At 56.7% G+C, this 12,406-nt stretch overlaps 3 protein-coding genes across 4 annotated transcripts in view; 2 read left to right on the top strand and 1 right to left on the bottom strand.

Moving 5' to 3' along the window:
* The first annotated feature begins 1,159 nt into the window (after window positions 1–1,159).
* On the top strand, window positions 1,160–4,739 carry GCHFR (GTP cyclohydrolase I feedback regulator). Its single transcript, XM_077764675.1, has 3 exons — window positions 1,160–1,277; window positions 2,978–3,072; window positions 4,219–4,739. The coding sequence occupies exons 1-3, from the start codon at window positions 1,242–1,244 to the stop codon at window positions 4,340–4,342; spliced, it is 255 nt and encodes an 84-aa protein (XP_077620801.1). The 5' UTR covers window positions 1,160–1,241; the 3' UTR covers window positions 4,343–4,739.
* A 183-nt stretch (window positions 4,740–4,922) lies between these two features.
* Window positions 4,923–12,406, bottom strand: part of DNAJC17 (DnaJ heat shock protein family (Hsp40) member C17) — a 40,055-nt gene continuing 32,571 nt past the window's right edge. The window contains exons 7-11 of one of the 2 annotated variants that reach the window (XM_077764672.1): window positions 12,038–12,081; window positions 11,509–11,586; window positions 10,908–10,988; window positions 10,380–10,490; window positions 4,923–5,124 (exon numbers count right to left, since the gene is read on the bottom strand). In XM_077764672.1, the coding sequence (XP_077620798.1) occupies window positions 5,002–5,124; window positions 10,380–10,490; window positions 10,908–10,988; window positions 11,509–11,586; window positions 12,038–12,081 (437 nt within the window). In that variant the 3' untranslated portion in view covers window positions 4,923–5,001. The remainder of the gene's footprint in view (window positions 5,125–10,379; window positions 10,491–10,907; window positions 10,989–11,508; window positions 11,587–12,037; window positions 12,082–12,406) is intronic. The other variant, XM_077764673.1, reaches the window with a different exon arrangement.
* CUNH15orf62 (chromosome unknown C15orf62 homolog) lies at window positions 5,121–9,442 on the top strand. Its single transcript, XM_077764674.1, has one exon. It carries the CDS (start codon window positions 7,509–7,511, stop codon window positions 8,034–8,036), a length of 528 nt encoding a protein of 175 aa, XP_077620800.1. The 5' UTR covers window positions 5,121–7,508; the 3' UTR covers window positions 8,037–9,442.

The following is a 12,406-nucleotide window of genomic DNA, read 5'->3' as shown; positions in this document are numbered from 1 at the left end:
TGATTTGCAGGCCTTCTTTATATGTGTTGACTATTAATCCTTTGTCAGTTTAACAAATCCTTTTTCAAGCATGACTATCTTATCTCTCCAGCTAAGTTGTTAGTGTTGGAGGTGTAGACTAGGGGGAGGAGTACGGAATAATAAATTAGACCTGTAAGAGTCCTTTAAAATTACAACTGCCTACTTCCTTTACAGCGCGCTGCACCTCTGTCAAAGTGCTTGGAGGCACAGGGCACATCCTCTAAGTGCCCTTTATAGATAGGAAGATTGTTCAAAGGCCAGGAAAGGTTACAGGCTGTTTCTGTTTGCTTTGTTTTTTGGAGAACCAATCACAGGCAGATAAAGAATCTTGAGTTCTCAGATTTTGAAACGTCTAGATGAGGGCGTGGACACACCTAGGTACACTTGCTGCTCCCTCATTGGTGGCTTAGTGCCAAGGATGTACTTTCTTTTGCCCCAGGTGTTGCCTTATGATTTCCTGCGCGTGCGCTGCGTCTTTCCAGCTCCGCGGGAAGCTCTCCGAAGCTAGGGTCAGATTCCGTCGGTTCAAATCCCTCCCGGACTGGCACCCAGCCAAGTGCTCAGTTCCTTTACACATTTACCAATGGGGTCACAGAAATGCAAGATTCCGCTGCTGTACTGGGAATTACAGGCAGGGAGGAGGAAATGCGCAGTGCACACGAGATGGCATTTTAGCTGCAGCCACAAGCCTCTCACCGCTTTCTCCTGTGCGCGGACAGGAAGTGGGGATCCGCTAAAAGCTTTAGAGGTGTGCCTGGGTGGGGTGGGCTGGAGCTTGGGAGGCTTCTGCAGGATAGCCGACTGCTCCCGGCTCGGCTTCACAGGGAGGGGGGAGGGGACCCGCAGGACTTTGGAACCTAGTACTGGAGGTGTTGCAAGAAACAGGGCGCACAGTCTACACGCACGCTTGGCACCACGGCTGGCCGCAGCCAGCCGAGCCCTGCGGGTCACCCCCTACTTCGGGCCGAGGGTGCGGGGGCGTCCTCGGCAAACTGCACCCCTCCGTCTGCCTGGACCACCCGCAGAAGCAGCCCGGCGCGCCAGCGTCCCACAGCCTGGCCCGGAGGGCAGGAGGCGGGCCCCGAGTCGCCTGGAGCCCGGGCGCGTCACGGGCGCCCGCTCCTGATTGGCNCGGCGGGTCGCAGTCCCGGAGCCTGAAGGGCTGGCGTCAGCGCCGAGCCCAAAGCCCTGGGTGGGAGTCTGGCCGGGACGCGCGCACCATGCCCTACCTGCTCATCAGCACCCAGATCCGCATGGTGAGTACCCGCCGCCCCGCGAGTTGGATGGAGTTGGGCCCGGGCCCGGGCCGAGGGGGCCGCGACTGCACCTTGGCGCCTCCCTCTCGAGCAGCGCCTGCCAGTGACTGGATCCGGAAGCCGCCCGGGACACGCCCCCTCCGGCTGAAGAGCTGAGGCTGGGGAGCGGAGTCAGTCCGGAGCGCGGGACCTGGGGGCTCCTGGCCGGCCCTGCGCTTCCAGGGCCGCGAAGAGAGCGGAGTGCGTGCATCCTCGCCACGTAGCGAGCTCCGGGCGCTTGGGGCTCCTGTCCTACCTGTCCGCGCGAGGAACCCAGGACCCCCTGGCCTCATGGTGCAGCACCCACGGCCCTACACAGAGCCGCTTCGCAGGAGGTGGAGGTGGGGGTGGGGGTGGGGTGGAGTGCAAATACATGGGAGAAAGAGGTTTGAAAAAGAAAATGACGTGCTAAGACACTAAAACACCTATGTCAAGTGCCTGGCCCTCAGGCACTTTCAAAAAGAGCTATCCCTGAGCCCTTAGGAAAGACAAGGGGGGGGGCGGGGGGACAGGCCCTGTGGTTAGAGGTGGGGAGACCATTCCAGGGTCAGAAGCGATGCCCCTTTCTCTGGGTGTAATTGACTCGTCCAAGACAGTGCTGGTGGCTCCAGGAATCCCCTTTTAACTTCAAAATAGTTTGACTGGGCACCCCAAAGGGGCACCTCCGCCCCTTCTCACTCCCCAGGGCATGGGTGACCCATCAGCGGGTGCACAACTCTCTGGAGGTGGAGATAACAGGGAAGCTACCGCGTGCCAGGTGAGGTCTTGGCAGTGTCCTAGGACAGTGGTTTGAGAACCAGTTACTTGTGCAGTTGTTAAAATGTGGCTTCCTGGGCCCCTCCCCAGGCCTCCCCAAATACTAAGCCTGGGGGTTAGGAATTCAGTGCTTTTCAGGCGATATTTTAAAAAATATAACAGCTTTACTGATACAAAGCATACATATACCATAGAACGCACCAATTAAAAGTGTACAATTCAATGTTTTTTAAAGCATACTCGAGTTGTGCAGCCAACGCCATAATCCATTTTAGAACAGTTCCATCACCTTAAAAAACCCTGTACCCATACCATGGATGTTAGCTGTCATTCCTCGTTTCCCCCAAATCCCCCAGCCCTAAACAACCACTAGATTACCATTTCTATGGTAATATGTGGTCTTTTGTGCCTGGTTTCTGAAAACGTACGTATTTTCAAGGTTCATCCATATTGTAGTATGTATTTGTCCTTATTCCTTTTTTTTTTTTTGCCTAATAAGATCTAATGCATGTGTAGCTATATCACATTTTATTTATGCATTCATCTGTTGACATTTAGATTGTTTTCACTTTTTGGTTCTTGTGAATAATGCTCTGCACATTCCTGTACAAGTTATGTGGATGTATTTTCATTTCTGTTTTCCAGGTGATTCTGATACATGCAGACACAGGTAGCAATGCTTGGCAGGAAGTTAGCAGTAGTTGGGCCACGACCAGCTCAGTTTGGAGGGGCTGGGGAGGCTTCACATGGCCTGGCCTGATCACGGAGGGCCAGTGAGTTTCCTCACCACCCTTTCCAGCCTTGAACTGAAACTGGCTCAGGGCCAGCAGGCAGGGGAGGAAGGAGAGAGACCTTCCACCTCTCCCAGGCCGCCAGCCAAGCAGCCACTGTGGCTTACCTTGCAGGAGGTGGGTCCTACCATGGTGGGCGATGAGCACTCTGATCCAGAGCTGATGCGGTATCTGGGGGCCTCAAAGAGAAGCGTTTTGGGAAACAACTTGTAAGTAGTGGCATTCTTAAGGATCTCCTCCCTGCCAGCCCCTATAGGCCTCTCCCTGTTTTTTGTACAAAGCGAAGCCCAGGGACCCACCACTCAGCCTTAGAGGCCCTGCCTGCATCCTGGGGCTCTGTCTTCTTATAGGGTCGGTCCTGTCTGCAGCTTTCCCACAGCCCCCAGGCTTGCTCTGAAAGATTTCTCACTGGCCCTCCCTTCACAAGGGGGCCCCAGGACTGAGTCCAGCTGGGTATAGGACTCCATGACTCCATAAGTGGACTGTTCTTTACTCTGCCCTCTCATCTTGGAGCTGGACCCCATCAAGGCAAAGATAGGCACAGAGAGAAAAGTTTCTCTCTTGAAGAGCTGCCTGGGTAAGAAAGCTGAACTCTGGAAACAGGCAGCAGGCAGCCCGGGTCCTACTTTCAGCTCAGCTGCTGTCTTGCAACTCGTGAGAAGGGTTGTCGGAATGAGCCCCAGTTCAAAGAGGGGAAAGAGGAGGCAAGCTGGCCCCAGCCCCTTGGGTCAGGGTTGGAGGGCTGAAGCCAGCCACATTCCTTCACCATGAGCCATTTGTCTCGAGATGCCCAACTTGGGGCTTGAGCCTTTTATCTGATTGACAACAACTTCATGATCACTTAACCCTGAACGAAGGGACAGCAAGTATTCTCAGTGCCAGGGAGCAGCACCCAGAGCGAGGAGCTGTTAGGGGCCAACCTGTTGCCCCAGGACTGCAGGACAGAGCAACAAGACGGGGGCAGGGGCCTGGGGGAGGACCCTGGAGAGAACAGGCCGTTCCTCCTGAATAGTGCAGCGGCCCAGGGCACGTGGGGCTGTCATCATGGATGCTATGATTTCAGTAACATTTGGAAAGCTACTTAGCGCTCCAAGTTTTATAATTATAAAATGGGAACAATAACGGTTCCTCCCTTGGGTTATTGGGAGGAAGAAAGAAAATGTGCAAGCCAAGCGCTTAGCAGGGGAGGGGGCAGGCAATGTGCACTTAGCCTGGCACCTGGAAGTCACCCAGCAAATGTCAGTCACTACAAGGATTCCTGACCAGCCCTAGGCATCAGCAGATACTAGTATTACTTGGGGAACCTGTGCTGTGTACCCCCTCATGCTGTCTCCTCTTCCCCCTTCTCTTCACAGTTGTGAGTACTTTGTTAATGACCCTCCTCGAATAGTCCTGGACAAACTGGAACGCAAGGGCTTTCGTGTGCTGAGCATGACAGGGGTGGGCCAGACGCTGGTGTGGTGCCTGCACAAGGAGTGACCCTCTCATGCTGAGGAGCAGATGGTGCACCTTTTTCTGAGTGGTTGCCATGGGCCCCGATCCTGAGTCCCCGTTCACTCACTGCCCGGCCTTTCTCTTCCCAAATTGCCATTTTCCTTAGCCCAGCACCACTGGGCAGTGAACGGCCTTTTCTGAAACTTGCCTCAGCTAGTGGGGGAGGGCAGGGCCCCTGCTCTGGTGCTCTCAGCCGGCCCTCCAGCTTCTGCGCCTGGCTGACAGCCCTGGAGGAGGCCATGTTCTGTGGGCAGCCTGAGGGACCCGCATGACCCAGGTTGTCCCTGGCCAGAAACTGGGAGCCGGTGAGGAGCATGGCCCCAGGACTGGGTGGGAGGGTCCTGCGTAGCTAGTCCAAGCCAATAAAGGACTGTGATGAGTGGTTGCTTCTCTGCGCCGCTGGCCCGCTGACTCTCACTGTGTGGAGCACCTCCCGGGGGGTCTGCCCACTCCTGGGGAGGGAGAGCCAGGCCAGGGTGGAACCCTCTCCGGCAGAGCCCAGAAACCAGGGCCCTGCTTGGGCAAGCCAGCACCTTACATCCACACACGCAATAGAGATAGACTCTTGTAAAAACAAAAAACAAAACCAAACTTTATTGGTGACGGTGAGGACGAGGGCGGGGGAGTGGGCTGGAGGCAGGAGCCTACGTGGGCTGCCCCACCTTGTCCTCCTGCTGCATCTGGGCGATCAGCTGTTGCCGCTCAGCGGCTTGGCGCATGCGCATCATGACGAGGCTCTCATAGTCCCTCTCCGACAGCACTGAGCCCTGGCGGACAGACGGGGGCGGGAGACAGTCAGGACAGGAGGGCGCAGCCCCAAAGACTCCAGACTTGGAGGACTAGGCCTACGGAGAGCTAGTCTCGAGGCAAGGGGTGAGGATGCCCGGGACTTCTCAGCTGGCCCTCCTCTAAGCCATCTCAGGCAACTCTCACTCCCCTCCCCGCAGGCCTTCCATCAACAGTCAGCCCTGCTTCAGCTTCTCCGGCTGAATCACTTATTCGTGCTCCAGCCAGGCCCTGTCTCCCTCCATTTCCTCTCTGCCCTTCATCGGAGACTCCTTTCCTCCACCCGTGACTCCTGCTTCTCATAAGTCTGCAGTGAAGGGGTTGTCTGAGGTGCAGAAATCCACTCCACTTTGCCAGGAGGAGGCGAGAGCACCGCCCCTCCCGGCGGCCCACCTCCCTCTGGTCTGGCTCCTGCGGGACACACACCCCTACCCTAGACCCAGCCTGTCAGCCTGCCCTAGAAGGAGAGAGAAACAAGCGTGAGGCCGTTTGCCTCTTAAAAATACACACCAGCGCGGCTGGAGGGCAGGGCCCATGCCTTTTTATGATCCTGCCAGCACAGTGTGGAGGATTAAAGAGCGCTATATATTAATAATCAAAAGAATAATAAGCAACCCAATGGGCCAAGGCTGTGGGGTGGAGAGGCAGCTCTACAGAGGAGACTTGATGCACCCAAGCCCACACCCTGATAAGGTCTGCAATGGGAATTAAATCACTTCTGTCAGTACAGCTGGAGTGGTGTGAGGCGTGGAGCCCGGCCCAGAAGTGAGCCAGGCCAGGGGATGCGAGGCAGAGCACATCGCTGAGCCCTGTTCTTTGGTACATCAGAGTGTGCGCTCATGGAATTATTCAGGGGGAAGTTCAGTGGTCAGTGACCTGGGGGATAAGAAGGGAGTGGCTAGGATTATGATGCCAGACCTGGGCCAACTGGTTTGAAGTAAAGAGTGTACAGAACCGGGAAGTGTTACGCAGCTCGGATGACCCTGCTTCTCGGACTAGCGCCAGCCTTCCTGCTTCCAGCTGCAGTAGCTGCCAGGACAGCTGTCCTGGCAGCCGGACCCACACACCTAAGGTTGGCCCAGGGTACTGCTGACAATTCAGGGCAGGCCTCTGTGGCCTAGCCCTTTCCCCAGAGGAGGGACCCCAAATAAGGCCCAAGAGGCCTGAGGGGAAGAAGGCCACAGGACCCCTGGCCCTCAACTGCTCTCTCTGGCCCTGAGGCTATCGGAGTAAATCGAGGAAGATGAGGAATGGCCAGACTGAGGGTCAGGCTCAGGGGAGGGCAATTCCCCCTCCCCAAGGTAATGCTGCTCTGCTGAGAAAACTGAAGAGTCACCCTGGCATGCCCCGAGCCCAGCCCGGGGAGGAGCCAGCCCTTTATAGGCATGGGGCTGCTTCCCATTAACACACCCTCTGCCCAGCCCCCCCATACCTGCAGGCTTGGCTAATGAGGGCCTGTCACCAGGCCGCAGGACTGAGTCACCCACATCAGTGACAAGTCTCTCTTCCTTCCCCAACAACTGTTCCACATGCCTGCCTTTCAATTAACTCCCACCCTCCCTGAGCTCCTCCCTCCCAGACACATGGAGGGGCGGCCGCGGAGCCAGGCCCACCAGCGAGGGCCCAGAGCAGCGGGGCTGTGGGGAAAAGGAGACAATGTGATGACACACCAGGCAGGGCTCCCCCTCAAAAGTCCCCAGGGGAAGCCTAAGCTCCCCAGTGCCCTGGGGTGTTGGCCTCGGCTGGCCCAATCCCTGCATGCGGATGCTGCAATTACCTAAGAGCATGAAACCCAGCTTCCCACCTGACTGAGTCACCTGAAAACAATCACACGTCCCCACTGCCACACACTGGCACAAACAGCCAAGCCACTAATCAGAGTCCGGGAGCCGCCGCAGAGAGGCCTGGCCCTGCGCTGCCCTAAAGCCAGGCGCTGGGGCCAGGGAGGGAAGGTGATCTTGGGACCACCAGAGCGCTGAGGAAACAGCACAGGCCACTCACCACGAAGATCCATCTCTGACACCACAGGCGCTGCCCTCACTCCCGCTCCAGTAAGTGCTGCTTCTTCCTCTTGCGTTTTTTTTTTTTCCACTGCCCTATCAAGTAACCAGGGCACTCCTGTCCCTCTGGGCAACTCCTGTCACCAGGGACTCCCACCTCTCTGCTCTCCTGGACAAAAGTGCTCTCCCCAGGAGCCCTTCCCACCAACTAAGATGCTGGCCAAAGGTCTGTGCTTCTAGCCCACTAGGGCTGTCTTCCCTGATTCTTGCCATTCGCTGCTCCGGTAGGGACCTCATGGTCCCTGGCAACTCTTGAACTGGGCTGCTGAGGTACCGAGCTTGTCTGCTGGCTCCGCGGGGTGCTAATGGAGACCTGGCGGAAAGGCTCCTTCCGCAACGCCTCCTTCTTCAAGCGGCTGAGCCTGGGGCGGCCGAGGCGACTCCGGCGACAGGGCAGCGTGCTCAGCCAGGCCAGCACGGCTGGCGGGGATCACGAGGAGTACAGCAACCGAGAGGTCATCCGGGAGCTGCGAGGGAGGCCAGATGGCCGGCGCCTGCCTCTGTGGGGGGACGAGCAGCCCCGGGCCACCCTGCTGGCCCCACCCAAGCCTCCTCGCCTCTACCGAGAGAGCTCCAGCTGCCCCAACATCCTGGAGCCCCCACCTGCCTACACTGCCGCCTACGCCGCTACCCTGCCTTCGTCGCTCTCCCTGGCGGGCACCCTCCACCACTACTCTGAAGAGGACCTTTTGGATACTCCCCCCTTCCAGAGGACACCTGCCCCAGACCTCAGTGATCCCTTCTTCTCCTTCAAAGTGGACCTGGGGATTTCACTTCTTGAGGAAGTTCTACAGATGCTGAGGGAACAATTTCCCAATGAGCCTAACTTCTAAATGGCGTGCGTGGAAGGCAGACGGGGGGTAACTGGAAGAGCTGGAAGCCTGGAGACCCAGGGAAGGAGGGCACGATTGCAGATTAAGGTAGGGGCAGAAATCCAGGATCCTGCCTGCCCTCTGGGTCCTCAACAGTCTTCCCTGTGACCCTGGAGCAGAGGGACAGAGGCACAGAGGCAAGCCGGGAATGTTGTGAGGGGGTACTTGCTGGCAGGAGCCCTGAAAGCAGCTGGCTAGGCTGGGAAAGGGAGGCCATGCCTGTAACCGCGGGGACAAGGCAGAGGCCAGCAGAGGGGGAGGGGAGCCCAAGAAGAGGGGTGAGTCAGGGAGTGAAGGACACGCACACTGAGCAGATCAGATGGGTGCCCTGCACCAGCCCCCTCTGAAGCCACTGTTTATAGAGAGACATTACAAGACAGGTTTAGGCAAAAGTGGTCTGACCCAGGCCAAAGAGGAGAGTGGGGAGACCTGAGGGGAGAGCCACCAGGTACATGTGGTTGTTCAGACTGAAATCAAGTAAAATTAAACATTTAGTTCATTGGTTGCATTAGCCACATTTCAAATCTTCATCAGCCACACGTGACTAATGGCTAACACCCTGCACAGTGCAAGTTGAATGTGAACATCACTGGAGAAAGTCCTGTTAGCACTGGCATAGACAGACCAGAGCCCTGAGCCACCAGTACCATGGTGGGGGGAGGGGGAGAGGAATCTGGGGGGAGGGACTGGCAGAGTAGGAAGAGCGAGGCATCTAGAGGTGCAAGGTAGAATCAGGAAAAAAAGCCAAACAAATCATTTCCAGAAAAGGGATGCGAGACCCAACAGAGCTGCCCAGAGCACGCCCTGGTGCCCAAGGAAGGTGTCTGAGGGAATGCCAGCCAAAGGCACAGACACAGCTCGCAATGGGGTGCTCAGAGAGTTCCCACAATTACTAGTGATGGGAGCCCTTGAGAAATGTAGCAGAAAGGTGGCAGATTTCCCTCCTTCCTGCCCTGGGAGCACAGGACTGGATCAGAGGATGGACACGAAACTCGTGGCTGTTACTATGAAGAGGCTCAGCTGGTCTCCAGAATCGTCCACAGGACTGGGGAGCTCTGCGTTGCCCAAACCCCTGATGATGGGGGCCCAACATGTAGGGCAGAGCCCACTGGGTCAAGGCCATAGGCTCTGCTACTGCCCTGCCCTGTGGTCTGGCCAGAAGACTTGAAACCAGAGCCCAAATTGTCTGGGCCACACGGTTTTGGCACCCCAGGCCTTTTCAAGCATGGCAGAGGGAGAGAAGAAGCTTCTACGTACACTGCTTCCATACCCAAACCTGCAACCCCTCTCTCCCCTCCTCTGTGTGGATGTCCTGAGCCGAAAGGCTCCCCTCCGGATGCAAGAGATAATGAATAAAGTTCTTTATAACATGGCCTATGGAGTGTCCTCTGGGGCTGTGAAATGCTGGGCTTAACAGTGGGAAATGACGTCTCTAACTGGGCTCACACCAGTTCATCTTCTTCCTCTGCCCAGGATCTGCGACATACTCCTACGGAGTCTCCCCTCCTCACAGCCAGGTGAGGAGCACACAGGACAGCAGAAGTGGCATGACTGAGGTAGTAAGAGCAAAGCCCTTGTGAACACTCGGGGGCCCTCCCCACCACCCCCAGAGCTGGTCGTGCACATAGCAGCCTGTGGCTTCTGCATAGACCCAAAGGCCATTTCAGAGATGCGAGAGCTCTGGGCCTGAAAGTTTTCTGTCCCACCAAGGTGGGGCAGTGCAAGCAGGTCTGGGTGCTGAACAAAAGTCCTCATGGAGCTGTGAGGACTAAGCCAGCGCCAGGAGCACATCAGCTGAAATCTGTGCTTCACCATGAGGCGTGCCCCCAGGGGGAGCCCTGGGGCCAGCAGGGTAGCCAGTGTCATTTCTAAGGAGATACTGCCTTTTCACAATAGGCGCCTGTGGCCTGTGTGTGGCAGCCACAGACTCACCTGGAGAAGTGGAGCTGGGGAGGTAGCAGCTGCTCACCGCCCCTTCCTTCTTGGCAGTACCTGGTAATCTAAACGCCAGATACTTCACACCACAACCAAGCAACTCATGGGCCAGGAAAGCCCCTCTGGGTGGTGGTGACAGCCCCCACAGGAGACAGGAGATGGAGAGAATCTAGGAATTCTGTGTGGGGTGGGGTCCGAGCACTCAGAGACAGAAAAGAGTCAGAAAAGAACCTCAGTCCTGCTTAGGTTGGCAAATCTGCCAATTGCACTGTGCTCCTTGCAAGGAAAGGCCCTGAGATGAGCCCCCACAGGAAAAGGTCCCTCAGACCCCAAGCAGCAGACCCAGCTAGGGGAGGCGTGGTTCCTTACCTGTGACAGTCCTAGGTGGCTGGGACCCCCTGCGCCCTGGGGCCGTCCCTCCAACCAGGAAATCTTCAGGGGGTTATCAACCAGGCCCACTTCGTTTTGGACAGCCAGCTCCTGCCAGATACAGCACCCAGTCCTGGTCCCACGGCTCTAATCAGCCAGAGAGTAGCTCTCTCTACACCCACACAAAGAACCCGCACCAGCTCTCAATCTCCAGGCAAAACCAAGCAACCTTGGCAGAATGATGTGTTGAAGTTTTGACCCTCCTCATGGGGTGGGGGGTATGAACCTGCTAACTGGGGAGCGGGGGGAGAGGCAAAGCCTGCCGGGAGGCGTGCCAGCTTCCAGAGAAGGGTTGAAGGTGGAGGGTGTAGAGCCAGGCAGCGGGAAACGAAGTCAGACTATGGTCTCCTTCATCCCCAGAGNCTGAGGGGGAGTATGGATACCTAAGCTCAGAGGGCCCACAGTAGTGGATCCATACTCGAGTGGTGGGGCCACCAGAGGCCCCCCAAAGTTTCACACGGCACTCACCGCAGCCTTGACGGTCGCAAACTCCACCACGGCGGTGCCGGCCTTCTTGGTGGAAAGCACCAGGTTGAGCACCTCTCCATACTGTGAGGACAGGGGGGGTCCCAGTAAGCAAGGCAAGGAGCAAGACAAGCCTGAGTTTGCCCTGAGGCCTTCTGGGGCATTTTTGGCTGGAGGATAATGCTTTGTTGCTAAGTTCCCAGAGAGGGATCAGAGATGGGAAAGAAAGGATATCTTTGCCAGGGTGAAGAAGGATAGCAAAGGAAACCTGAGCAAAGGACTGAGAACTCAGACTGGCAGAGCTGCAAAGCTGCCTCGGGGACCACAGGTGGGGAAGGGGACGGGGCTTCTGTGCAACCTGCCCACCTCGTCTCTCCCCACATACTCAAGACGACAAGGGCTAGTCTGGGTAGGGAAGGTGGGACCAGGAGGGAGGGCACACGGCAACACAGGTAGCTGGGGAAAGCCTCTAGGCCGCTATATGGTCTGTGAGACAGAAAAAAAGGCTGGTAGAGATGTTAGGCGAGTTTAGGCCTGCAGATCCAGGGTTTAGGCTGAGATACAGATGGAGATGATGGGAAAGAGGGAAGGAGGCAGGGCAGACCTTCTGGAAAAGCTGTAGGAGGACATCTCTGGAGTAGCCGCCTTTTGACTCATCTTCCTTTTTGCACTTCCATTTTAGCTGAAAGGATGGCAGTGGGTGTCACCATTAAACTCTGACTTTGGCCTAAACAGTCCCAGCCCCACACCTGAGCTTTACAGTCTGACACCCTCATGGTCTTCCAGGTACTTGTAATCTAGGGAGCCCCCCTGCTAAAGATGCGTTCCTCGTGAATTCGGACAGGCAGGGAGGCCAGCTCACCCAGACAGACACACATCTAGGCCTATGAGACTCTCTCTTTCCAGGGCTTCTGAGGAGTGCTGCCTGGCAACTGCCAGTGCTAAGAGTAGCCTTCGTGGCAAGCTCAGAGAGGCCATTCATATCCCAGGCAGTGAGAGCATGGAAGGAGTGGGTGGTGGCACTGGCTCCCAGAGACCCAGTGTCCCCGCTAGAACCCCCTGGGCCACCGGAGGCATCTGTTCTTGCTGACAAGAGGTGGTGTCAGGGGGCCCGTGGATCCCGCAGGGCTCACCTTTAGCTTGGGGGTTCCTCTGCCTTCAGGATTTTCTACCTTTCCTAGAAAATTTGGGAAAATTAGCAAGTTAGAATAGGAGGGAGCACAAAGTTCTCTAAAGGAGACACAGTCCAGTGCTTGAAGGGCCTAGGAAAGGGCACTCCTGACCAAAGGCAGATCTGGCCTGCCCTGCTGAGGAGCCCGGTGGGGAAGGTATAGGGGCAATCCCACTCCCATCCCGAGGAGCCGCCACCTCCAGCTGCCTGCTCAAGGCTGTGAGTATCACCCTGCTAACAAGGGTTCTGAATGCTTTCCAAGGGCATGAGGCAGTGGCTCCAACCCCACAGTTCTACTGAAACAAAGTATCCAGAGCCTTTCCCCTACTGA

Source organism: Crocuta crocuta, unplaced genomic scaffold (genome assembly GCF_008692635.1).
Source record: "Crocuta crocuta isolate KB4526 unplaced genomic scaffold, BGI_CrCroc_1.0 scaffold102, whole genome shotgun sequence".
NCBI classification, from domain to species: Eukaryota; Metazoa; Chordata; class Mammalia; order Carnivora; family Hyaenidae; genus Crocuta; species Crocuta crocuta.
This window is presented reverse-complemented; position numbering and strand designations above follow the sequence as displayed.

Coding starts and splice junctions, on each gene's coding strand:
- GCHFR (XM_077764675.1), top strand. CDS start 1,242: ATGCCCTACCTGCTCATCAGCACCCAGATCCGCATG. Junction 1,278..2,977: donor TCAGCACCCAGATCCGCATG/GTGAGTACCCGC, acceptor CTTACCTTGCAG/GAGGTGGGTCCTACCATGGT. Junction 3,073..4,218: donor AGCGTTTTGGGAAACAACTT/GTAAGTAGTGGC, acceptor TTCTCTTCACAG/TTGTGAGTACTTTGTTAATG.
- CUNH15orf62 (XM_077764674.1), top strand. CDS start 7,509: ATGGAGACCTGGCGGAAAGGCTCCTTCCGCAACGCCTCCTTCTTCAAG.